Source organism: Eutrigla gurnardus (genome assembly GCF_963514095.1).
Source record: "Eutrigla gurnardus genome assembly, chromosome: 22".
NCBI classification, from domain to species: Eukaryota; Metazoa; Chordata; class Actinopteri; order Perciformes; family Triglidae; genus Eutrigla; species Eutrigla gurnardus.
The window spans coordinates 17,915,774-17,942,012 of record NC_139933.1 but is presented as its reverse complement, the minus strand read 5'-3'; the positions used below and the strand labels follow the sequence as shown (position 1 = coordinate 17,942,012).

General features: G+C 45.6%; 2 protein-coding genes across 3 annotated transcripts; one reads left to right on the top strand and one right to left on the bottom strand.

Annotated features, from left to right (window-relative positions):
• The first annotated feature begins 2,358 nt into the window (after window positions 1-2,358).
• prdm9 (PR domain containing 9) lies at window positions 2,359-6,971 on the top strand. 2 transcript variants are annotated; one of them, XM_084001924.1, is made up of 7 exons: window positions 2,359-2,491; window positions 2,795-2,892; window positions 2,984-3,076; window positions 3,544-3,821; window positions 3,911-3,978; window positions 4,231-4,421; window positions 4,559-6,971. In XM_084001924.1, exons 2-7 carry the CDS (start codon window positions 2,817-2,819, stop codon window positions 6,682-6,684), a joined length of 2,832 nt encoding a protein of 943 aa, XP_083858050.1. In that variant the 5' UTR covers window positions 2,359-2,491; window positions 2,795-2,816; the 3' UTR covers window positions 6,685-6,971. The 2 variants fall into 2 exon arrangements, with proteins under 2 accessions (XP_083858050.1, XP_083858051.1); XM_084001925.1 differs by lacking the exon at window positions 2,359-2,491 and adding an exon at window positions 2,518-2,669.
• A 4-nt stretch (window positions 6,972-6,975) lies between these two features.
• Window positions 6,976-25,954, bottom strand: LOC311008340 (neurabin-2-like). The gene is made up of 11 exons (XM_084001927.1): window positions 25,871-25,954; window positions 24,141-25,621; window positions 16,184-16,316; window positions 14,912-15,032; window positions 14,486-14,590; window positions 11,671-11,803; window positions 10,031-10,183; window positions 9,873-9,926; window positions 9,561-9,790; window positions 9,367-9,463; window positions 6,976-8,491 (listed from the first exon to the last, which is right to left on the bottom strand). The coding sequence occupies exons 2-11, from the start codon at window positions 25,506-25,508 to the stop codon at window positions 8,441-8,443; spliced, it is 2,445 nt and encodes an 814-aa protein (XP_083858053.1). The 5' UTR covers window positions 25,509-25,621; window positions 25,871-25,954; the 3' UTR covers window positions 6,976-8,440.
• Between the last annotated feature and the right edge of the window lie 285 nt (window positions 25,955-26,239).

The following is a 26,239-nucleotide window of genomic DNA, read 5'->3' as shown; positions in this document are numbered from 1 at the left end:
TTCTGATTTCTTTTCTCTGAATATTATGTATTGCTTTTGATCAACAACAGCACTAATACACTGTCGTTCATATCAGCGATATATGCTTCATTCTTACCTCGGCTGGTTGAAGCTCACAAGACATTCTTGAGCATCACAGCTGGTGCTCAGTCATCACCTGACCGCTGGAGTCCCCGGATAAAAAGTGCATTTCATTGACAAACAGGCACTTCACTGAGCTCCTGGGGCATCGATCATCTTTGGGAAAGTAGCACAAAAATATGAACAAATGCACCTATATTAGCAGTTGATGACATACGGTTTGGCATACTGGAGGTAAAAAAGTTGAAATGCACATGCATCTCCATAACTGACTGACCCTGAGCAGCGATGCGTTCTCCACGCCTCCTATTGTGACCAGGCCCGGATCACAGCTCTACACCGTTCTCCTGTTCATCCTCACACACTGGAAGGGACCACAGTGCTGGAAGTGAAGATCCCCAAAGAGCTTCCCTGTTTGGAGGCTCCACACTGGCAGTGTGGGAAGTCAAGTTTAGCTCAGTGGCACATATAAGCAAACACAAATCATTCAGACAAAATACTCAGAAGTTTTAAGATAAAAAAGAGATTTTCTGAGATTTCAGTGGTTCATTTATGTGAAAAAATGCACAAATTTACAAGAAAAAAAACAATATTATGCAAAGACGTATATTGTCTCTGCCATCGTGCTTTTCTGCAGGACTATGTGTGAAAAAACATTATCCAGATAAGTCAGTAAACCTGCTTCCTGGAACTGTTTCTTTATTAGAGAATGTGATTGACGGCCGATGTGTTCCTGAAGATGAACGATGACGAAAGTCATCAGATGCACCACAACAAACGTTTAACTCTTTTATGTGCACCGTCACCATGTCGGCATTAGCAGCTTGGAATGACTAGACCTGTGACATTAAAAAGAAACATATCACAATCAATTCCTGTGTTTTTTTTTATAGAGCTAGGATGATGTGTTGACCTTTTGGACACGAGTAATATCCATTTTCTCATCCTGCTTGACGGTACAGGGACTCCAACGATGCTGGAACAGAAGAAAAATGACAGAACTTGTACCACACACGTTGTTTTGATTCCATCCTGTTACAGATTAAATTTTCATTTTAGAAAATCACGTAAACACAAAAATGCTCCACCTTCATCATTGCCTCAGCTTGAACCTGATAGAGACTTCTGAGCTTGGTGCTGCCAGTGTCGACACACCTTCTGGTAGCACTTCAAAGCGTGCTCATCTCACAGGCAGAAGACACAGTGTAACGTCGTCATTCAACCGCTCTCATGGATAAATTGCAGGCTGCTGACGGTAACACGAGTACTGTATTACATTTCATCCACGTTAACTTATTGCCCTAATATCCTCTTTGACAGATCAACCGGTAGGCAGCCTATGAAGTCTCCAGACACAGGCTATGAGGATCCAACCCCCCATGAGAGCAGGGTCCTCTGAGTCTTCTGTCCTGATGATGCTGACTGGGATTATCACTATACTACTCACTGAAAAGAACCATAGAATTATTATATGGCAAGAGGTATTTATAATCAAAATTATCAATGAGAAGTAACATTGAGAACATTTGTTGTTTCACTTCATAAAGGAAAGACATCTTTAGAACAGCAAGCTGTGCAGCTGTCCAACTGTATCATTTTCCTTTATCGACATCTAGCGGTGATTTTTGAGAACTGCAGTGCAAAAACCGCCTAGTTGCATTTATTTGCTCTTTTTCACAAAGTACTCAATGTGTGTATATATTTTCACAACACGTGCATACAATTAAGTTATGAGGTATCAAACATTTATTTTCTTCAAAATAGCTGGTTTATATATTTACGATTTTGAAATGGCAGTTAAAAAAATGGTAATTTATGCACAGATTTGCTCTTCTCGTGATCTCATGAATTGGATCATGACGGTTTCTCACTTTTTAAGAATGGGTCTCCATAAAAAGTGTTTGGAAAACCCTACTTCAGTAAATTACATAAAGTGTTATCAGTCTGTAAGAATAAAAAAGCGTGCGCCGCCCGGGAATCGAACCCGGGTCGCAAGAATGGGAATCTTGCATGATACCACTACACCAGCGGCGCCCTGACAACATCGCTGACCAGGGTCTTTATATAGTCACCATCAAGCCATGAGTTACACGTTTATACACTATATGACATGCTGGTTGAGAAAATACGTTCAACACTTGCGAAAGTAGGTGAACTACAACGAGCTCCTTTGATTCAACATTACGACTTTTATGTATTTGGAAAAGAACAGAACGATTAAATGTGAACCTTTACATTGAAAGTGTGGAATCGTTTGCTTCCGGGGAAACGTCGTCATCGGTCCCGGAAAGTTTAATTTCTGTTTTGTAGTCCGAGACCATGTAAGATATCGGATTAAAAACGAGTTTTGAATTGTAGCTGGTTGGCAAAACAGCCGGAGGAATATAGCCGTTGTGGTTTATTAAAAAAGGTTCGTTCGTACGTATTTAATTTGTCAAGTATTAACTCGGTATGAATTGCTCTGTGATTATCCTTCTGTGATTAGCCACATAGCAACGGCTAACTCTTGGATAGCTATGCTAACGTCGACTCATTAGCCTTAATGTGACGGCGCTCAGGGCTAGTGTCCCTCCCCGCCTGGGTGAAATGTAAGCTTAGCGAGCTAAAGCTGTTACTGACTGACGTTTCGCAAGCTAGGCTAGCGTGCTAACGTTAGCATCTGTTGCTGTAGCGGTTATTTGTTTAAGCATCTGTTCCCATCACCTCCTCGCAGAGTCTGCACAGGACACGGCGGTATGGAGTGGGTTGAGACAACCGAGGAGGTGGTTGTCACCGAGGAGTGCATGACCCCTGAAAGCAACACCACCGCAGGTGTGATGCGTTTGCTAGTTTGACATTTAAACCGCTTATGTGACTTGTTTCCTTGTGAACTAGTGTATTAATGAATACATTTTTGGTTAAGTGACACCAGTTTCAGAGCCAGCAGACACGCCAATCCAGAAGTTATTGGACACTGTGGGGCATGGAGATAACCAGGAGGCTGATGGTGGCTTTTGTAAGCAAGCTTTTCCTCTTCTGCTTATGTTCAAAGCATCATTGGGCTTAATGCAAAGATCCCACGTTGTCTAAGGACAGAAACGATAGAAAATGAATGAAATGTCATGGAGTATTGCCAGAGGATGGCATTAATGCTGTTTAATTCCTTTGTCTCCTGTCCTTATGTGACGTTTCCTTTATTGAAAGGAAAATGGATACTAAAGTAATGGACACTTAACGTAAGGAGACTACGTGATGTAGACATTTTGCTGTAACAATAGAGTAAACATCTGAAAATGTCCCAATCCTGTACAGTCCATGGGTGCACTTCATTACAAACGGGTGCCACAGTTGAAGGTTTTATTGTAGATAGAATGTGATGTTTAAATGTGCCATATTAATCGTACATGTTAGTAATATCTACATGTGTTAAATAATGAGTGATTTATACTGATGAGTATAAAGTTGGATTCTTCTGTTTTCCAGATTGTGAGGAGTGTCTGACTCTCTTCAAGGACCAGAGCGATCCTGGCAACATTCACGGCCCGTCTTTCATTCTCGACTTTCCGGCGAGCACGGGCCTCCCCCAGAGGGCCCTGCTCACGCTACCATATGGCCTGATGATAGGCAGATCCAGTATTCCTGGTGCAGGCGTTGGGGTCATAAATCACGGGCCGACGGTGTTGCCAGGAATGCATTTTGGCCCGTATGAGGGGGAAGTGACAAGCAGGGAAAAAGCTGTGACAAGCAACTTCTCCTGGGAGGTGAGCCTAAATACCGTCCACTCTCTTAATACTTCTTATTGACTTTGTTCGTGGGTGTTTATGAATGTTTTGTCTTAAATGCTCTGCAGATTTACAAAGAAAAAGATGAATATGAGTACATTGATGCTGCCAGAGAATCACATTCTAACTGGATGAGGTGAGTTATTTTTCTTTAGTCTCAGATTTAATTGTGAAAATAACTCCCAACTATTTAGTATTAAACCATACTAAAAGTATCAAACTCAACACACCAGTTTTTCTTCTTTGTCATAACTTGGTGCCTACATTACCCACAGTGCAACTTGACCACCAAAAATTCAGTCAGATTTTTCAGTGTCGATGTTTGGGCTTTGTTTGTGTTAATCTCATGGTGTCTCCCTTATATTTGGTGTCTCTTTTTCTTACGCAGGTACATCAACGGCGCTCGCAACAAAGAAGAGACCAATTTGCTCGTGGTGCAGTACAAAGGCACCATCCTTTTTCATTGCTGTCGCACCATCCACCCTGGAGACGAGCTCATGGTGTGGCCCAGCAGCAAGTTTCTGGCCCGTTTTAGTGAAGCTTGGACCCAGCTGTGGGAAACTAAGTTGAATGCCACAGGTACCTTTACTACCCAGGTTTCATCAAGACACAAAATGTTGATATTGTAGGGGTTTTTTTTCCCTACTTAAAATTAAATATAATTTTTTAAATTTGATGAATTCACATTGACATTTTCCTTCTCTCCTAAACTGTAGAGGACAGCACGGGTGCGACGTCTCAGATCCTCCTGTGCTCACACTGTCCGCTGTCCTTCACCACGGAGTGCTTCCTGCAGCGGCATACAGAAAACTTTCACACGCAGCCTGAAGGCGACCTCACAGCGCCGGCTGCCGAGGCAGTCGAATCGTCTGAAAATCCAGCTTCAGGTGGGGTCTCGGGTGACTCTGCCGACTCCCTGGTGGTGTTATCTATCGATCCTGTCGAGTCCAACACGTGTGGCGATTGTGGGAAGATTTTCAAGCAAATACCTCACCTTAGGAGGCACAGGCTTTGCGTCCACTCAAACAAGCGTCCCTACTGTTGCCCACAGTGTAGGCGGAGTTTCAGCCAAGCGTCTGGCTTAATCAGACACCAGCTAGTTCACAGAAAGCATGTTGTGATCAAAGACATGGACATTATAGCTTATCAAGATAATATACTTAGTGAGGAGAAAGACAGCTCAACGCTGAGATCAGAAACTCTTAACGATACAGATCCAGCTGTACCTGAGGAGTCAAATGACATGAACATCGGTGAGAATGTACAAGAAGCTATGGATGTAACTGAGCCTGAGAGTACTTCTGCAGGAGCAACAGAAACATCCCACTTTAGTTGTTCAGACTGTGGCAAGAGCTTCACAAATGAAGCGTCCCTGAAAAAGCACAAGGTGACCGTCCATGAACGGTTGCGTCCGTACGTCTGCACCGTGTGTCAGAAGTGCTTCGGCCAGTGCAACGACCTGACGAGGCACCTGCGTCGTCATCAAAAGCAAAGCCAGAGAGGCAAAAAAAGAAACGAGGCTCCGGAAGAGTCCACCAGCATGCCCTTTAGCTGTTCCGAGTGTTCTCTCACCTTTTCTTCAGTGGACACCCTGCAGCGGCACATTACCGAGCATCACTCAGAGGAGACCACAATAGGAAAACAAGAAGATGATCAAGTGCCTGCTGCTGATGATCAGAGCCACGATCCAGACTTCAGACCACCGGCCTCAGTGGTTGAAACGGTGGAATTGATCCAAAAGCGCCAGAGGCCTCAGCGACTTGGAGCTGGATCCAAAATTAGTGCCATAACCAAACTCATAGCTCCAAAACGAAGGGCAGTCATCTGCAAGAAGGCGTCGGCCGCCCCTGGGCAGACTGAGAGGAGCGCCGCTGAACCAGAGGCACAGTCCGCCGTCAGAAATGGAAAGTTGGCAAAATACAAATGGTTCAGCTGCAACAGCTGTAAACGAACATACGGAAATCCAGAGGAACTCAAAGCGCACAAGTGCGCCTTGAAACAGCTCAAGTGTGGTCAGTGTGGGGCGACCTTTAATAAGTCTGGCTTCCTGAAAAGACACGAGCAGATGGTGCATGCAAATGCAAAATCCTACAGCTGTGACCGCTGTGGCAAAGTCTTCACGACATCTGGAAACCTCAAACAGCATCAGAAGAGCAACGCCTGCATGAAGTATCACTGCACGTCTGAGCTCTTCCCGTGCTCCTTTTGTAAGTTCTCTTTCACTCTGAAGAGCTACCTTATCAAACACGTCAAGAGGCACCACCCGGTGGAGTACCTGTCCCACTGTGATTCAGATAGCCTGGCGTATCAGCTGGAGGAAGAGGAAGAGGAGGGAGGGAAAAAGTATGATTGCCCCCATTGCGGGAAGAGCTGTGAGAGCACCAAAGCGTTCAAATCTCACACGTGCTTCCAGCAGGTGAAGGTGCTGTACTTGTGCACGGACTGTGGGAAGGGCTTCACGAACCACTACGGCCTCAAGCAGCATCAGCGCGTCCACACGGGCGAGAAGCCGTACGTATGCCCCCACTGCAGCAAGAGCTTCTCTTACACCGGCCAGCTCAACGTGCATCTCCGGACTCACACCGGGGAGAAGCCGTACCTGTGCACCCACTGCGGCGAGAGCTTCCGCCAGTCTGGAGACCTGAAGCGCCACGAGAGGAAGCACACGGGTGTGAGGCCCTACAGCTGCCCCGAGTGCTGCAAGAGCTTCAGCCGCCCGCAGAGTCTCAAAGCTCACCAGATGCTTCACCTGGGACAGAGAATGTTCAAATGCACCCAATGTGGGAAGAGCTTTTCCAGAAACTATCATCTCAGGAGACACCATCAGAAGATGCACTTGTAGGCTCTTTATCGGCCGGAGAAATGTGTTCCAGCGTAAACTCAATTGCACTAAACGGCCGAGTGCCGTTCAAGAGTCGCAGATAAGCTGTTTGGATGTCCTGTACGTAACATTATTTAAGTTTGTTTAAAGCTACACCGTTTCCTAACCAAAGTATTGGATATTTTATGTTCATAATTATACACTTTATGAATTATTTGAAAGCAGGAAAAGTAATATAAACACTTCATTCACTGCAGTTAACAGAAAGCAGTACAGGCGCTCTCTTTGAAATAAAAACCACCAACTCGACCATCACTGTTGACCATTTATTCCACAAAACATACAATGCAAAGCATGTGCACTGTACAAGCCCTAATATTATGAAAATACTCATAACCATGCCTTTTTTTTCAATTCATTAATCTTAATTTTGTTTTTGTAGTCATCCAGATCTACCCTTTTTCCTATTGAACATTGCGTTTGTCAGTTTTTGTCCTTGTTAGCTCATTTTTCCACCTTTTGACTATATTATAAATATTAAGTAAAATGAAAATATTTCAGTCTTACCCGAACTATACAAACATACTGGTATGACAGTTGACACAAGTAGACTCAATTTCATTTTTAAACTGTGCGTAAATTGAAACGGGTGTAAACCTGGCAGTGTTTTCCATGTGCTACACACAGCGGAGTCAAACGCAGCTGCTGGTTCGAGTCGCAAGCTTTTAAAATCTGTAACTTTGCTGCTGGTAACGGCTTCTTCCACATCCCAGTCAGTAACGTTCCTCACATCAGTAGTCCTAACTAATACTGGTAACACAAGTCCTTGACGACAGCCATTTTGCGAAGGGGAGGAAAAAGTTCCATTTTCATTTTGTGGCACAGCAGTTGTGGAGGCTTGTTTCTCTGGTCCTTTTTTTTTCCTTTTTGAAAGAAGCGAGGGGTTGAAACCGGAGGATTGGACGCTCATTAATGAGTCTTTCAATGTGTAAAAAATACACAAAACACTTCTGAAAGGTAGGCAGCAGGTGGTTCTCAAGGTTAAGTGACAAGACCCCTACGAAGGTCGGGTTACCGTTTATACAATTTCCAAGACACGTCAAAACATCCTCCCCCCGTTCGTTCCTCCGTTCCAGTGAAGCACCTTGTCGATGTCTTCTTCAGTGCAATCTCCATCCAACGTCCACGTCTTCATCACGTAAAATATACAACAAACCCTCAAGCTCATTAGTTTATATTATGTTAAATGTTATACACATTAATATTAAAACTTTTTCTTTACAAACCAAACTGATTGTTAAACCACACAGTATCACACCTGTACCAAAGAAAAGCTCACGAAACTAGGCGAAAGAAAGAAAGAGAGGGATTCTGGGAGGTTTTTTTTGGCAATGAAGAGCAACAGCCTGATCTGTCACAAAACCACAAATTAAGGGATTAAATACTGAACTCTGGAAATGAAAAAAGAAACGGTACCTAGAGCTCAACAGTGTCTGTGTTTGATGATGATGATGATGATGATGATGATGATGGTGGTGATGATGAAACCGTTCTTCACATTTCCCATGAATGTTTACAGAAAAACATGGTTAAGAGGGTTAAGTGGCTGAAATACTGAGCCCGAGGACGAACACGTACAGTATGCGACCGGAAACCGAGCTGGAGGTGGTGACGAGAAAATACCCTGCAGGTCGTAACGAGGACAACACAACCGCCGCCTCCTCCGGCGGGTCAAGTTCTGCTCTCCGAGATGCGTAATGCACACAAAAAGGCTTTTCTATAAAGGTTCAGATTTCAGCTCCTCCACCCTGCACTCCAGGTCAGCCACCTAGAGGACAGAGAGGGAAATGCAGTTATGTCATTATGCTGCATACAGGAGATTTTTTTTTAAATATATATACTAAATATGAGAAAACTTTAAATTCTTGTGCCAGAGACTCAAAATAACACCAGAATAATAGAGAAAAAACAACTATAAAAATAAACTTCCAATAGTGATAATGACAGCACCAAATAGAATAGCAATACGTGTGATATAATTAGTAAAATAAGTCAAATCAAATAGAAAAGTTAATTACAACAACATAAAGTGTATAAGGTAATTATAACACCAGTGTCTAACAGAATGACTATTAAAGTCAGATAAATAGACTAAAATAGAAGCGTAATACCATGTTATATTATTGTTGGTTCTGCATGTATCAGCATCAATATATCATGAATTAGACTTGTTCTGGCGTGTCTGTAGCGGTGAGTTGGCTTTATGTGATCAATCTAGACGTCTGAGTGCGTTCAACCACAGAATATCAGGTGAGTCATGATGCATGGATGAGGAGAGAACAACGTGGACTGAAATGTGTTCACCGTCTGTGCAGCTCTGTGATGTACGATCAAACCGAAACACTACAAAACCCCACTCTAGTCAGAATCTCAGGAGTCCGTCTCCACAGTTTGAAATTGTTCTCACGAATGCTTTCAAAAATAAGAAAACAACACAGCCTCAAACTGCAAAAAGTGGAGAGTTTTAAAGCTCCAAAACCGATTTAGTGAACAACATTTGTCTGTGAAAGTTCTCAGTCATCAAGGTGACGGTAATCTTTGAAAGCTAGCGACCTGAAGTGAGTCCTGTTTCCTGTTATACAGCGTTCAAAGAATACCAAATGTAACATGTGAAACTCTTAGAAAGTCTTGCTCCTCGGTCACCTGCTCTTGGAGTTGCCCGGACTCCTCCTTCAGAAGAGAGGCCTCTTCTCCGACTTGTGCACAACGCTGCGTCTCCTTCTTCAGGTACTCGATCTCCCTGTTGAGAAGGAAGCACAGTGTTGGGACTCTGACTCGGATGCAATGAATCAATGAATCACATGCCTCTCTGAGCCCACGCCGTCACGCTGCCTTACTTCTGCTGATACTCCTTGATCAGGCGCTTGGCTTTGCTGTACTTGCGCTCCAGCGCCTGATACTGGGACTGCGTCTCCTTCAGGTGCTCGTCCACCGCCTGGCACAGGCTCTGAGCCTCCATCCAGTAGCCCTCCAGCTTCTCCATGCGCTCCTTGTTCTCCTGCAGAGTCTGCTCCAGCTGGGCCTTGTCCATCCGCCAGCGCTGCTTGTCCTGCTCCGCATGGTGCAGCTGGAAAGACGGGCCTTTTCACTAACATTTTCTCCCAACGGAATACGTGATTATTAAATATGATGTCAGCGTAACCACCTACTTTTCTTTTCAGCTGTTGGATCTCGGCCTGGGTGACAGCATGCTTTATTTGGAGCTTTAGAACAAAGAGAGAAGGCCATTTTTAAATGCATGTTTTAATTAGAGGGAAGACGCTGTGATTACACAGGAAATGCTCCAATTAAGGAGTTCGCTTCTCACCTCTTTGTATTTATGTGCCAGTTTCTCGGGGTCTGTCTCCAGAGGGGACATGTCCTCGTTCTCCGCCAAGTCGAACACCTCGATGGCGCTGGGATACGGCGGACTCACCTCCTCGTCCTCATCCTCCTCCTCATCTGTGCCATATTCACCTCCCTGCAGGGACCAGGTCCAGGTTAGGAACACATTCACACACAAGAGGGTGAGCCCGACCCTTTGAAGTAACGGCTCGCTTCCTTGTTTAATGTACTTCCAGTCGAGTCCTGTTGCTGCAGCAGCCAATCACACGCATTCAAGTTGCAAACCAGAATCATTCAGAGATGGAAAGCTGCATTTTGGGAAGTCAAATTGTTCAGACATCAATTATGTTTCTTATGGTATGATGTGCTGATGACATCATATAGTTGTTTACATTTATTGATGAAAAAATGTGGACACATCAAACAGGAAAACAAAGTAAATTTGTGATTCGATGGTGTCTTTACAAGCACATCTGCGCTGTGATGCCAAACAGCCACTAGGTGGAGCAAAACTCTAAAGAGCAGACCGTCCTCTCCAGTATAAAACCTAATGCTTTTCAAGAACCACCCAGCATCACAGTTACATGAATGGGGCAACTTCCTGTCTGTTTAATAATGAAACTCCAGGCGGGTTTTTATTAGCCCACGCTCCGTTCATGTGAAACTAAAACAGAGAGGACGTCACATAGATTAACGGTGGAAGGACAGTCGAGGGCACCAAATTTGAGTCGTCCTGATCCGTCCCCGTTTCGGGGCAGAGCTTATCGTGTGATCGGCCTGACACGACATGCTGCACACAATAGTGTGGCGTCTCACCAGGAGCACACACAGCACAACCACGCTGGGGACTTCTGGGATACATTGCATAATCCTGAAGAGGAACCAAGGCCACGAGGAGGCAATGATTGATTGCAAAACATAAGGATGTTCTGTTTGGCTTTTGTTTATGACTTTAAATGCAATTTTTCTCAAATCTGAATTGTAGTGAGTCTACACACATCAGAGAATTAGATTGAATTATTTTTAAAACACGTTTAAAGTCAGATTTGAATGACATGTAGACTTTAGACAAATCCTCTTGTTTTTAATATTCAAATAAGTCCAGCAGGTAAACATCAAGGTAAATACTACTATTTGGTCTGGGAAAGAAGACAAATAACCAACAAATCGAGCCATCGCCTTCTTCCACATAGCAGTGTGACGATGTAGTGGTTTGTCTCAACAGGTGAATATGACATGTGAGCATTGTTCATGTAAGCATTTCCGAGTAGGTAAGTGTGGAGCATAAGGTTGAGTGGTAGACAGAGTGTTATATGTTATGATGCAGGAGAACTTGGCTGATATTAACTAAAATATACATGATACATGGAATTTGATCAAATGTTCAAGTTGATTCAAACTTATGACAATTTCATGTTTTCCAAGGCCTAATATTTATAAAATAAACTTGAAATTGTTATTGTTAGGACCTCTAGTGCATGTGTGCATGCAAGTGAATGGAGGGGAAGTGATTAGTAAGCACCTTCACTTGTGCACTGTGTATGCGTGGCGCCGCACCACCGCCGTTTCAAGGATAACACAGCGAGCCGTTCCCTCAACTCATGGTGATGTTCAAAAGCTCACCTCTTGTTCGTCCATGTACTGATTGTAGCGCTGCTCCATCATCTCCCTCTGCCAGCGTTCCTGCTCCAGGGTCTGCTGGATGAGCTGGGCCACTTCACTCTGTTCTCCCGGCTTTTCCCGCCCGATCACAAACCTGTGTTTTGACAATCGGCAGTCCAGCTCAGTTATGATGTGAGTGTGTGTGTAGACACTGAGAATTTTTCATCCACCACAATAACTACAATCACCCCTATTGCTGATGTGTACATGTTGAAGTCCCAGATACGCGGAGTAATCATACACCGTCCTGTCTGAGTTCATAACATCACCCAGAGGTGATGAGGTCATTGTATCTGGTAAGCCACACATCAGCTGGTTCACTGCAGCCGTTGGAATCCAAGATAAACTATGTTGTTGTGATTTAATTGCAATAAGCTGATAAAAAAAGAGGCAGAAACAATTACATCATGACGACTATTATAAGTCATGGTTTGTTAGCAAATAACTTTAAAAATGCTTGTTTTCTGAATGGAGTTTGGATTGATCGGAAGTAGGCTAGGATAACATTCAAATAAAATAAGGTCATATCGGCATAAATATGGCAGCCACCTTGTTTTTTGTACCACAGACAGTCTCCGGTTCCATCCTCGAGCTCTGGGAGACCACAGACTACAGCTACCGTAGGCTTCGTCTCCATGTCTGATTCAGCGACGTCAGCAGGAGAATCTAAACGCTGATGCTTCCGCATCACTGTGTCATACAGATTTCACATTTTCTCCTTGCATTGACTTTGTATGCAATAGCACCGTGTGAAAGAGTCGCTCAGCCTTTGGTGTGAACACATCTTGGGTTTGAACTAGCTAGCTGAACCGAAATAATCCTTCTGATATGGTATGATACTGCACATGCATACTAAATAATACATGGTGGGCCTTTTTTTTATTTATTTACTCCTGGCCACTGAGCATGAACCCTGGCTCCACGCGGCCCAGGAATGCCTTTTTCATAGACAGTACACTGCTCTCAGCCTCTTCAGTCCGTAAAGTGCTATGTATTAATGCATTATGGAATGTGCAGCCTCTCTGATGACAGAGAATGTCTTCCTGTTTGGAGCCGAACAAAGGCAGTCTCTATGGAGTTGCCCTTTTTCTGTGATTAAATCAAGCCCTTGTCTCTGCCGCGGCGTATTGTACAGTTCATTATAGACACTATACGTTTCCTGATCGAGGCTCACACATCTCTGTCCAATTAAAAGCCACCGTGTAAACAGGAAAAAAAACGCAGTAAATCAAGAAGGAGCGGCAGGCGGTTATCAAGCCGACCTGCTGCAGCCTTTCAATTTCTGCGGCGCTAACGAGTAAGTAAATGCTCGCAAACACACTTCCTGCCTGCGTCTATCTGTCTGCCGGACGCTATTTTTTAACGAGTAGGTCTGAGCTCTAGTGCCCTTCGCCATCGCTGCAGCGGATCCATAATGTATGAGCTATCTATGGAGGTCTCTGATCTTCACAAGTCACACAACACTTAACAATCACCCTCACGGCGCTGACCACCAGACGCTGAATTATGAATGAGCTTGGATGACAAAAGGAGCACGTCAGGGAACGGTCAGCTCCACCACAAGCACCCAAGAGCTCGGCTATAAATACCCTTCTGGCATTTTCAGAATCATGCTTTTGATGCCGAGTGTATTTGTCACTGATAACTGTGTTTTCTGTGGTTCTAGGGGGAGCGTATTCAGGACGTCTCCGAAAGGAGCGTTGCAACACCCCTGCAGGCTGGAATCGTGGCCCTGCGAGACTTGAGATACAAATCTGCAGTCTGGTAAGCCGAATGGGGCAGGATGTGGTCGTCTCCTCAACAAGAACGCTGATGTCATGGCGAGCTGTGGCAACGGAGTGTAACGAGACGCAAGATGGCTTCTGTTAAAACCACGTTGACGGAGACCACGGCGGCACTTTGACATAAATAACACCAGCATGCTGACATGCTCACAGCAGCAGCTGATGTTTACCATGTTCACCGGCACGTTGGCGTTTGCTAATTTGCACTAGAAAGAGCACAGGTGGAGCATTGGAATGTGTTAAAGGGCTAGTGTGGATTTTTTTAAGTGGGGTATTAGCAAAGCAATGTACTGCTGTTGACAGGGCCAGCAGGAAAAAAATCCATCCTCACTTTAAGTGTTGGCTACGTTATGAGTATTTGCCCTTTCTGTGGGGAACTCAAGTCGTTATCTGTGCTCTAAGCCGTCACACTAAACAGTCACATCACCTTCTAGAACACAGAAGTCGCTGGTGTCTCGATGGTCCGTCTGCTTGTGTTATTGTGTGAATGGTGTTTAAAGGGTTAGTTCAGAATGACACAATGATACCAACAACCTAACTGATCCATGCTGCGGTAGACTTCTATTACTTCCATGTCAATGGTGGCTTTGATGAGAGCATACACGGAGGATTGGTCTCACGGCAATGTAGAGCGGTTCAAATATTCTGAATACACTTAAACTAATATTTTAGCTGCCAAAAATAGATTTGGCTGCTGCCCACAGCAGTACAGTGCTTTGCTCCTGTGTTGATACTTCTGTTGCTCCAGACTGGGGACTCCCATCCACTGGAGATAGCACACTGCCGACAGACAAGGCCCTCATACAAGCCCACTGCAAAAAATACCAAATATTCCAATACATTTTGGGGGGCATTTTTGGCTATAAATCAATGGACAAATTAAAACTTGAATCTAAGACTGACATTTCCATCCTGCTGTTGGATGATTTGTATTTCTCGGTGCTTCAGAGCAATTGCAAAAAAATAAATAAATAAAATAAAAAACGACTTACTTGACAGTTCCTGAGGTGTTCCTCAGCACGGAGGCTGCAAAGTTCTGGGTGACTCCCACCAAACTGGTCCCGTCCACCTCCACAATCAGATCGTTCACCTGGATCCTTTGGGGGGGTAAAGAGGAAGGTTTAGCACCGCCGTGATAGCTCAGCCGGCCTTTACTCATCATCTTTACACTCAATCCCACACGAGCCACGCTCCGTTTGTAAGCCCTCGATCTTGGCAGTGAGAGCTATCTGCAGCTGCCAGGAGTCAGAGAGACAAGTGGGACAATGAAGCATCCGCTCCTCCAAATAAAACTACTAAAACAACTACTGAGCCGGCCGCAGGGTCACGCACAGGTTTACAAAGCCAGGAACACGACGCGTCTTCGTCGGATGAAGAATCTGGGCGATCCAAAGTGAGTTAGACGTGAATAGACGTACCTGGTGTCTCTGTGCGCTGCCCCTCCGTCCGTGACGGTCTTGACGAAGATGCCCAGCTTCTCCAGGCCCATATCGGCCCCCGCACCCATCCCGATGATACTGATGCCCAGGCCTTCGCCGTCTGGGAGAGAGTGGGGGAAACGCCATGCCGGTTGTTACCATGCTGTAGCTGTAATCCACGTTTCAGCGGCTCATGATTGACATTGTTGGTAATAATGTGCAGCTGTTGTGTGGAAGTCAGTGAGACACGCCGGTTCAATCCCCCTTTAACCACAGGTGTGATCCGAATGAAACGTGCCCTGTGGAGTTGACTGGTAAACTGGGTTTTCATTCAGTGTCCTTGAGGCCTGACAAATGCATTACCCTTCCTCATGAAATATTCACAACCCCAATTTATTACGTTGCGTTGTTTACATCCTTGATTGCTTGCTAGCGGTCATCTCTTCCCCTGCCTTTGGTCGGCACCTTGCTGTGTTTCTTCAGAATAGCACGAAACAGGGAGCATGGTACAAACTTGAAATACTATCCTCCATAAAGCTGATGGTGGTTAAAAAAACACCTCAATAAATCCTCCATTTGGACTCAAAATACATAATAAACTTGTCTTGTAGAAGTGTAATATATACTTATAATATACATCTGACTGTCTGACGATCTGACTGTTTTTTGGGGTGTACAGGGAGCTGAGGACATCTGGGGGTCCACTTGTACCCAATACAACATATCATTGCAGCACATCATCCACACAATCAGTCCACGAGTAGTATTATCCGAAGTATAAGCAGCATCTTAAATCAGCCGAGGCAACGGATCGGAAACGACGTGAGATCTTTTCTTTCCGCTTTGTCCAGATACTGACAGAAGCTCTCTGTATGTTTGCTGGAATCGATTTGTGATGAAAGCACGCACAAGCTTGTTTGCATCTTGAGGAGTCTTAAAATATCACCGTTTCACTTCTTCATGTGATTTGAAAGAGATAAGAATTTCCTGCCTGAGGTGTAACCTGTATACCGTACGACACAGCAGCATCTTTTCTATAGAACACAGTCACATATGGAATCCTGCGTAGCTTACCCTGTACACAACTAAATATAGTCATCTATGAATATATTAATGTGCTGTAATGTTGAAGGGATGTTGAGGGAAGTGTGGCTCTCTGGGGGAAACAAGGTGCTTGGCAGAAGGCTGTCAGTGAACACTGAAGGCCTTTTTACAGAAGAAATAAAGAAATCCTCCTCATTTTCATTTGAGTGGCCGTGTGATGCTGCGTACCTTTCTCCAGCTCCACGGGGAACAGGTCCAGTCTCTCCACCCTCTTCTCCAGCTCGTACTCTGCGGACGCTGCCATGGGATCCACGTCCTCGTTCCGCCGGTCATAGTCCTCGTTGGGGTAGGTGGCAAACACCTGCAGGAGACGCAGACACACGGGGTCAAACTCAAACACAGAACAGGCGGAATTCCTTGAATTTGTTACATGCTCGTGTTTGGCGAGGGTTAGATGAGAAGATCAATACAACTCTCTGGTTTGTCTGTATGAAGCTAACACTAGGAGATACTTAGTTTAGCACAAAGACCAGCAGTTGGAGGGAAACATATCCAATAAGATCTTGAAATGTTGTTAATGTACATGTTGAGACAATTTATGGTTTTATATTCCGACAAAGCCAGGATAGCTGTCTCCCCCCCACCATCTCCAGTCTCTGGGCTAAGCTAAGCTAAGCTAACTCTAGCCTGGATTCATATTAAGCACACAGACGCGACAGTGTCATCTATAATCTCATTTTTGTCATTCTTTACTTTGCAGCCGTGGCAGCTTATCACCGTTTCCTGCTACTCCAAATATAGTAACTTCTACTGAAAAGGAAAAAAAACACACTTCCTGTGCACCCATGGGAGCGTGGTAAATGCTGAATCAGTGTGTGTGTGTGTGTGTGTGTGTGTGTGTAATAGCAGTTGAGTTAATGTATGATTAAAACCAAGTCCACATGAAACTAAATTGCAGTAATCCAGTATTTCAGTTTCATTCATGTAATATGTATCTGCTTACCCTAATGCAAATGGAAAAGAAATGATGTGATGAATGAAACTTTTGATTTATGTCATTATGATTCGGCAATAGTTGGGGGACTCGTCATAGAAGAATGTCTGTGTATTGTGTACTTAGAATAAAAAATAAATAACTGCAGCTCCCCACCGAAACGCTCCGAGGTTGTGGAAATCAATGCAGCTCAGCTGGACGAGCTGGATACGTGGTTTTGATCATATCTGACCGCCACCGTTAATGCAGACATAATGCAATTCCAATGCATCTACCACTTCAACGGAGACGGCCGCAGCATCTCCTCGAAGCCCTCCAGCTTGTATCGCTTCCCAGCGGTGTCGTGCATCAAACAACAATCCATCGCAACCGCTGAAGTTGCCCTCGCGAAGACGGAGGCCTCTGTTTCCCACATTCGCTCCAGTCCACCAGCATGACAGTTTACATAACCACCTCCAGCATGCTAATGGAGGCCTTCTGCAGCTGCTGCTCACACACACACACACACACACACACACACACACACACACACACACACACACACACACACTTCCAAGGTGATTATGCATGCAGAACCTTGCGAGCCATCCACAACACTAATTCAGTGCTAGACCTGCTTTTTCACACTTTTTCTTTCAATTATTCCAACTAATTTCTCGATTTTTCTCTTCGTGATCATTTGTTCCCTCCGCTGCCACATTTAACACCTATTTTCCTTTTTTTCTTGAGTCTTTGTTTACTCTCTCTCTCACTCTCTCTCTGCTGTTTAGTTTGTCCATCTGGGTTACAAAGTAGCACCTCGTAGCTTCGGAGCTAACCCATCCAGTCATATGGGGCCCGTCTCCCTGGCAACACCGCGGCAAAAGAGCCAGTCAGTTTTGACAGTGCCTTTTTAGATGTAAGCAGGCTCACTTGTATTTGCATGCATCGTTGAAAACACTGTTAAATGTTTTTGACTCGAGCCAAATCAGAGCCGTCACTGAATGCTCACACAAGGGATGACGAGACCGTAATTACGTTCTGCCTTAGAGTTTATCTATGCTCAAACTATTCTTAGGAGGAGTAGGAATTTCAATTAGCCAATTAACTGATTAGCTCACAAACAAGAAATGAAAGGGCCTTTGGGAAATACCTTTAAAGTTCTACATCTATGACCTTCAGAACATTAATAGAGCCACAAACAACTATTTTCTGTGTAGATAGTGGAATAATTGTGTCCTAGAGAGAGAATGAAGTCCCTCTGTGTGTGTTGTTGTTATTGTTATCTCTCCTTTGTTCTGGTAGTTAGAGTACCACCGGCTAGCTAATAGCCACCTCGCTGCACTGTGCTCATACGCCAGCGACCGACGATGGCAGCATCCCGACCCACGGCGGCAGGACGCCGTCGCCACAGACGAAGTAATGCTCTCCATACAATTACCCTGCTACCCGTTAGCTGCTACCCGCCTGCTCAACTGTTGCTATGTGCAGACATTCCCTGCCCAGACATGATCTGAATGTGGCATTTAGCCCTTTTTTTATATAAGTGGATATGTTATTTATTTATCCAGCAACTGTTATGGTTATAGGAAACAAGCAAATTTACATTTTATAGACCGGACAATTAATCCAAAAGAGAGAGATTAATCTATAATGCAAAAAATAATTAGTTGCAATAGTACTTATTTTGTTTCACACTATGTATTAACTATTAAGTGAATTAAATTGAACCGACCCATACTGCAGATGATTCTACAGTAGCATGGGCGTAGCACGGACGTCTAATGGCTTTTGATTTAGGTTACCTTCGTATTTAGAGGGATTAGCAGAATGTGGATTACAGACACACAAAATACACTGTTTGTATCCTAAGTAACGGAACATAAAACAACAACAGAGCACTGCAAGCCCATTGTGACGCTGTCACGCGGCATTGCTCCACTCCTTGAGTCAAAAAGATCAAGAGGCCACAGCTGGTGGCTTGTGGTGCCCTCGTTGTACGCCCACGACGCTGCGAAAAATCAAACTAAGGAGCTTCAGCAGCGTTTAACGTGGCACTGAAAAAGAAAGGTCCTTGATTGGATGCATGTCGTGACCTGCAGCCTTGGGCAAGTTCAGGACGGGTGTCGTCGCGATGCCAGCCCAGCTGCAATCTAGCTGTCACTGTGGCCAAATCAACACTTTCACTTCCCTCCTTCTGAGCCACGGTTCCCACACGCTGCAACCTTTCACTCCGGCCTCAGGACCCAAGTATGTAAGAGTAATAGATGACTCCTCAACAGTGAGGTGGCTATCTTTGGAAGACAAACATTGGGATTAAAGGCAGGGTGATTGGGTTGGGGGGGGGGGGGGGGGGGGGGGGTGTAGGCAGGGCTGGAGAAGAACGCTGTTCCAGTTGTGGCAGATAGTAGGTCAGAGAAGCTAACAGATGGCCAGGAAACTCCCTTCCTCCCTCCCTTCCTCCCGTCCTCCCTCCCTCTGCTACAAGCCACATGGGATGTCCTACAAAAGCTCAGTGGGCAGTTCGCTAGAGCCACTCACCGGCTTATGTTTGTGTCTGTACGAGCACCCACTTGGGTCTGCAGAGGGTATTAAAAATAACCGGTCACAACTACCATTTAACAATGTCGTGACGGAGAGAGATGGCTAAATGATAGAGTCTGCTCTGGAGGCTCTGCTGCCGTGTGGGTTCCATCTTGGTGGCCCTCTGGCTACAATGCGATTGGGTAACACTGTTGTGGTTTAACTAGCGAGTCAGTACCCCCCCACCCCCACTTTCCTCCCACTGCCCACAGCAGTATGTCAACTGCTGTGTTTCTTTCCCCTCTTGACTCTCCAAAAGCAGATCTAATTTTGGATTCAGCCAATAGGATGTGCAGAGGTGGTGCCGTCGGGTTTTCAACAACAGAAATAGCGTGTTTCCACTCCGTCCCTCAACATTCTGTAGCACCCAACTTTCCATTCTTTTTGTATCGCCCGTAGTACTCCTGCTATTATTTCAACTGGTTTTGGGAATGTGAGCTTTCGCCGCCGCTCTCTATTCCCACCTTAAAAAATTATTACCGTAGCATAATGTGAGATCTGGTGCCTCGTTGCTACAATTAGTTCATTATTCTTGGGGTCGGAAACCTTGTGGGACGCTTTATGAAGCTGTCAAAAGTTGACCTTATGCAAGAACCAAAAGAGGCACTTTTCCTTTTTAACGGTTTTAATCGTGCCATTATGAATTGCTTTCCCAACCAGCGGAGGTTAAACACGTCCAGAAGTGACAGGTAATTGCGTTCTAAATCCTCCTTAAATTGGGGGTTAATCCAGATCCCAGATGTTGCAACGCACAGACAGAAAATAAGGACATGGTCCTGGCTGCTGTCACCCCTGGACTCCTCCGGCCAATAAAATGGATATCATAGGTTTGTCCTAGTCTGTTTTGGCAGGCCAGTGTTTGGTCAGCAGACAGGTTTGGGCTTAGCGCTGACCCCAGAGAGAGAGACTCAGTGGCCTGAGGATGAGGTCTGCGACCAGGGACTGATTAGAGCTACAGTACACAGAGGTAAACAGCAAATCCTTAACTGTAATATGTTTTAACATTTTTAATATTTGTTACATTAACATTATAATATATATATATATATATATATTATTTAGCATCCTGTAAATTTACATGTTATATTGCTTATTATCATGTCCACATTCAAGATATCTAGTTTTTAATTTCTTATTTAATTTTCTTCAATCTTATTTTGCATAGTCATTTTTATGTTGTACCTTTGTTTTTGAGTGTCTTTCTCTTTGTTTTCTTTGCTATTTGAAAGGATAAGGCTGCAGATGTTCTGTATTCTTCTTGCTGTCAGCACATCCTAGTTTATTCCTCCGTGCCATCGACCTCCCCCGTTGTCCCAAACATTGTGAGCCGTGCTGCATGACATGTCGCTTCATCACACTTGATGGCAGGTTGGAGAGGACAAAGCAGCACTCAGACGTCATGAGCAAGACATTGCATAACGTTGTTTGTCGCAGCAACCTGAGCGAGGGGGCGCGTCACGTTGACAAACCCACCACCACCGCCACTGCAGGGCCGAGAAGTGGGGCAGAGTGACCTTGCTGATAATCTGTCTGGTCTCCCACTCCTCCCGGCTGGCAGTAATGCACTGTATGAAAGACTGCAGGCCTGCTGAGTCGAGGTAATAGACAGTTTGAGGATACCTGGTGGTATGGTGATGTATCAGACCTCAGCTGACCTGAGCGGTGAACACAAACAACTCAAGGTTGTATTTTGGGTGCCATCTATTTTTGTGATTTGTGTAGCAGACATTAAAATGTGAATCCTCCTCGTGTCAAATTCAACACCCTCGACTTATAACAATATAGGGAAGATTTGTCTGTGTTGATAACGTCGCAAAACAAATAGGTGTTCTTTGAGCGGGCTGGCAGGACTGTTGAGTTGCAGCAGCAGAAACATCATGAGGAAGTGTGTGTGTGTGTGTGTGTGGTTATGGGGGGATAAAAAAACAGTCTAGGCTAGGTGATGAGTGAGCAAGGTGATTCTGGTGCATGAAAAATAAATCTGATTATTTCTGGTTTGGAGGGAACACGGTGCAAATCCAGTGGAGATTATCTTATTTTATGCTTTTTTTTTAAGCTTTCCTCAACAATATTCTGAATATTTTTCTTTAAAAAGGCTGATTCATCATGAACTACAGTATTGATACCAAGTGATGTAGAATGAAGCCAAAACAAACAGGCGTAACAGGGTAACAAATAAATAAGACATGAGCAGCGGTTTCCTGTGTTCGACGAGGAGGCGGCCCTCGAAAAGCGAGGCAAGTCTGTGACGATAACAATGGTGCTATTTTTACTAACAGTAGGAGACTGGTGACAAAGAGTGAAAGGGATAAAAGAAGGAGCGAGAGAAAGAGAGTCAGGAGGAGCAAACAAAGGGGTCTAGTGTGAACTCCAGATGAAGCAGATCTGCTAATTTTGCAAGTGTGAGAGGGGACAGACAGACAAACAGACAGACAGACAGACAGACAGACAGACAGACAGGAGTGTGTAGTGTAAAACAGGGACAAAGACAGAAGTCCAACCACCATCGCCACAACAGCGAGACTTAATTGTGACTGAAAGCCGAAAATTGAGGGGAAACATTCACTAAATACGGGCACTTCCTGTTTGGAAGAGAAACCAACTGACACTGTGACTCAGAGCCGACAGTTATACAGTGGCATGACATTTGAACAGCATAATAATGCCCTCCCAGTTGACCTTGCCCCCCCCCCTCCCCTTTACTCTCATCCACCCCTGCATCAATCTCCATAACAAAGGCCACACTGATACAGTGTGAAAGCCTCAGTGGGAGGCTGTTCTCCCAGGGTCGGGGTCACAACCACATACAGCCTTTTTCTATCAACGCTTAGGAGTTATGACTTCTTTATGACGCCACATATAATGCTTCCTTCTGCTATCAATCTTCAGCCTCGTGAGGACAAAATAACATGAAGGAAGTCTCTATTGCATGATGGACACACTGAGCTTCGGCATAATTATATGGGATTTGTGTTATTTCCAGCACGGTTTGCATCCAGGTTGCCTGGATAATATTAGAGCCTGTGTATCTTCAGTTGGGTTTCAAATACTGTATTTGAGGTAGAGATATTACTTCAAAGGTACTCTGTGGAGTTTACAGTGAACACACTGCGTGTGCTGGAGGCCTGACAGACGTGTTGAACACATTTCCTTCCTCGAAAACAAAACACACTTGAAAAGATGATTTTCAAGTTCATATTTTTATGACCTGCATTGCTTCTTCTCTGGCTTTAGCTGGCAAATTGCTACTGTTTTTGCATTACAGCCACTAGACCATTGCACCGTGGAACCACGTTACCATTCCTGTCATGTTGGCACGTTAGACATTAAAAGGAATAGTTCGATATTTTAGGAAATGGGCTTGGAAGTTTGAAGGCGCTGGTAGCCACATCTTCTTACCCTTTAGACAGATCTATGCTTGCTGTTTCCCCAATTTACAATCTTTGTCGTATGCTTGTGATTCATATTTACAAGAAAAAATGTCTCTATCTTCTTGTCCAACCCTTGACAAGAAAGCCAATGAGCACATCTCCCAAAATGTCAAACTGCTCATTTTAAAGTCAACACAGCTATACATTATGAATTTTATTGCCAAATATGTGACAAGTGTTTATGGTAAAGGTTTGTTTACAAAAAAACAGCCTCTATAATAATATTGAAATATCAAGCTCCAGTGACGAGGCATTACTGGCCGATGTGCAGCCATGAGAGAAGAGCACAGGAGCAACTTTTCGACTTGACTGCTCGTGATATGGGACAGCAGCCCTTGGTCGACGAAAATGGCTTTCCACGCGAGGAAATGCGTGTGATGTACAGTGTCAGAGCCCACTCTGGAGTCTCTGTGTGCCTCAGACCTCAAGGCAAGAGCAGCAAGACCGAGCTGGAGAGGATCTGATGCTCTTCAGATCATTACGCCGACCCCCAGACACAGGGAGACAATTCAAATCAACTCGACCTCCTCCCTTCATCTCACTGATCCAAGAGGAGCTCGCAGTACCTTTCTCACCTCCTCCCTCCTCTCTCTCAAAACACACAAAAACACTCCATTTCTCACCCGGCTCCCCCATTAGACTGTCCGCCAACCTTGCATTGGCCACAGCAGGAGTATCCACCTGTCTGAAAACAGGACTAATTATCCAGGCCTCTTTTGTTCCTCCTTCCCTGACCAATTATTTACAGACGCAGCTCCCGCTGAATTTCAGATAAGTATCGCGGATCTTTTGGGGCCTGTGTCAGCTGCACAGTAGGAATGCAGGACCGTCCATTAGGGGGGTTGTGTGATGGGTGTGTGTGTGTGGGGGGGGGGCTGTTAGTAGTGTGTGCAAAGCCCCGTGTTGAAACAGAGTAAAATCAAAATGTCAGCATCATTCTGACACAGGCAGAAGCTGAGTGAGTTCATTAAAAGAGCTGACAGTGGTGCTGACTATGACTATACCACGGTAGATACGCTTTAAGTTGGAATTCAACAACACGGGATTAGAGGGAAAAAAACTGAATTAAGCACCGCAGAATTAAGACAAAATCAGAAATTGTCACCTCGGGCTCATTACACAAGGTTGTGGAAGTCTGAGAGACAACGGATTCATGTTCTGCCTATCATACATGTTCTTCCACTGCATGTTCCCTCACCTTGATGGGCTCTACACTGAAGCGGATCTTCCTGGAGGGGGGCGGGTCCTCCTCCGGGGGCAGCCCAGAAATCTCCGCACAGCTGGACTCTGGCTCGTAGCTGTCATCGACCTCATCTTCTTCCTCGTCCACCTGACTCCCTCCGAAGTCCTCCCCCACCGCGCTGTAGGTACTGATATCCACAGAATCACGCCCCGACTGCTCGTCTCTGAGAGTCCTGCCGTCTTCTTCCCCAGCATCCCTCGCTATCTCGCCTCTCTTCGGAGAGCCTTGCTTGTTGGCGGCGGCGTCTCCGTTCTCCACAGACATGTGGATGTCACCTTGCAGTGTTGTGCTCTTGGCCCCATAGTGTTCCTCAGGTTTGACCTCAACACCTGCATCTGAAACAGTCTTTTCTCTCTGCTCACGTGGCTCTCCGACAGCACTGTAAAATTCAGCACTTGGGCCGCTTTGGCCCCCATTAATGCCTTCAGATGGAGCAGTCACCCTCCCCCTGGGGCCCCTTGGCGGCCCCTCTTGGCCCATCTGATTGCTTATATCTTCCTCCTGGTGGCCTGCTGCAAAGGCACAAACCCTCTTTGTGATTATTTTGGAGTTCAACACGCCCACCTTGGCGCTGACCCCCCGGGAAGGGAGCGGTGGCGTGGAGGAGAGGCGGTGGAGGTTGTTCCGGAGCTCGGCCGCCCGTTCAAACACAGCGCTGAGCTGGCTGACCGTCGGGGACACAGCCTCGCTGGTGTCCAGGCTGTCCAGGGACTCTGTGCTGCCGTTGAAACGAGACATCATGTCCAACCTGCCATCCTGGAAGCCTGAGGCCTTGTCCGTCTTCAGTAGGACCCTGGTGGTAGCCAGCTTCTCCTGCTGCAGCTGCCTCTCCAGGTGCTGCCTCTCCTGCAGCTGCCTCTCCTGCTGCTGCTCAAAGATGCGGCGGGTCTCCTGCAGCTTAGAGTAGCTGGGTGACGAGGCCCGCGGGTGCCCGTTCTCCGGTTTGGTGGTGTCGAACTTGCTGACGCGCTCGGACACGGTGGAGCCCAGCTTCAAAAGCGCGCTGTGGTCCACGTTCTCGTTCAGGCTGCCGGCTCTGGGCAGGGAGAGCCGCACCGATTTGTCGGCGTTCCTGGCGATTTCCTCCCCCTCCGCATCGGCCGGGGATGTGGTCTGCATCTGCTGGAACATGTTTTTGATACGGTGCACGTTGGAGCCGTACCTGCGCCCCCGGGGGCCCTCCTGCAGGTCCCCGTTCGCAGCATTGTCTCTGACAGGCTTCAGGGCCTGCATCCCCGCTTCGTACGCGTTTCTGTGCGGGGATGGGCTCCTGAGCGTAGAGCCGGAGCCGGTGCTCTTGGATGTAGATTCGGTCTTCATCATGGTCAGTCAAGCGTCGCAACGGATGCTCAGCGACGGCATGTCTCTTTTCTCAACCCCCGGTGGCAAATCTGTGTTATCCACCAGCGGTCGATCCGAGCGAGGTGGCGCCCAGACTAGACCGGCAGATGGGGAGAAACAAAAACAACAGAACGCATTAAAGGCCTGCTTGCATCCGCTGCAATTCCCGTCCAATGCAACGGAGAAAGTGAGCACGATGCATCTGTCATTAGCTGGCTTGCGGCTCCTACAATGCAAACCTAACCCTGAAGGATAATTGCATTAGTGACTAAAAAAATATTTGCAGAGAAAAGTAGAGCAGTAATGAGCAGCGGATTTACCGCAGTTGACGACAGATTGCTTACGTTTAATCCCTTTTTACAGGCAGCATCATTTTGATCTCTTCACTCTGTGAGCTGCAGATTTCTGGTCCTCCTCTCGCAGCGGCAGCGCTGCTGCATGGAGGAGGCAGCCGCTGGGTCATAGTGTCCGTCTAGTAGCAGAGGAGTGATGGGGTAGGATATTATTTCATCATTCTCATATAGGCTACCGGTATGCAGTTTGTAAATCAACAGCTAGCTTAACTTAAATTATGATTTAATTCAAAATATGTAAAAATGTATCGAGTAAGATGTAATTTCATGTGCAATACAGAGCAACTGCAAACGACGTTAATGGATACCGCTAAACTAAAGTTAGCTGGCGTTAGCTAACAGCTCAAGAGATAGGCCTGT

Excerpts from the sequence above, each read along its gene's own strand:
- prdm9 (XM_084001924.1), top strand. The coding sequence starts at position 2,817 with ATGGAGTGGGTTGAGACAACCGAGGAGGTGGTTGTCACCGAGGAGTGC. Across the intron at positions 3,077-3,543 it reads GGAGGCTGATGGTGGCTTTT|ATTGTGAGGAGTGTCTGACT; the intron begins GTAAGCAAGCTT and ends TCTGTTTTCCAG. Across the intron at positions 3,822-3,910 it reads CAAGCAACTTCTCCTGGGAG|ATTTACAAAGAAAAAGATGA; the intron begins GTGAGCCTAAAT and ends AATGCTCTGCAG.
- LOC311008340 (XM_084001927.1), bottom strand. The coding sequence starts at position 25,508 with ATGATGAAGACCGAATCTACATCCAAGAGCACCGGCTCCGGCTCTACG. Across the intron at positions 9,927-10,030 it reads TGGCACATAAATACAAAGAG|CTCCAAATAAAGCATGCTGT; the intron begins GTGAGAAGCGAA and ends TTTGTTCTAAAG. Across the intron at positions 9,464-9,560 it reads ATCAAGGAGTATCAGCAGAA|GGAGATCGAGTACCTGAAGA; the intron begins GTAAGGCAGCGT and ends CCTTCTCAACAG.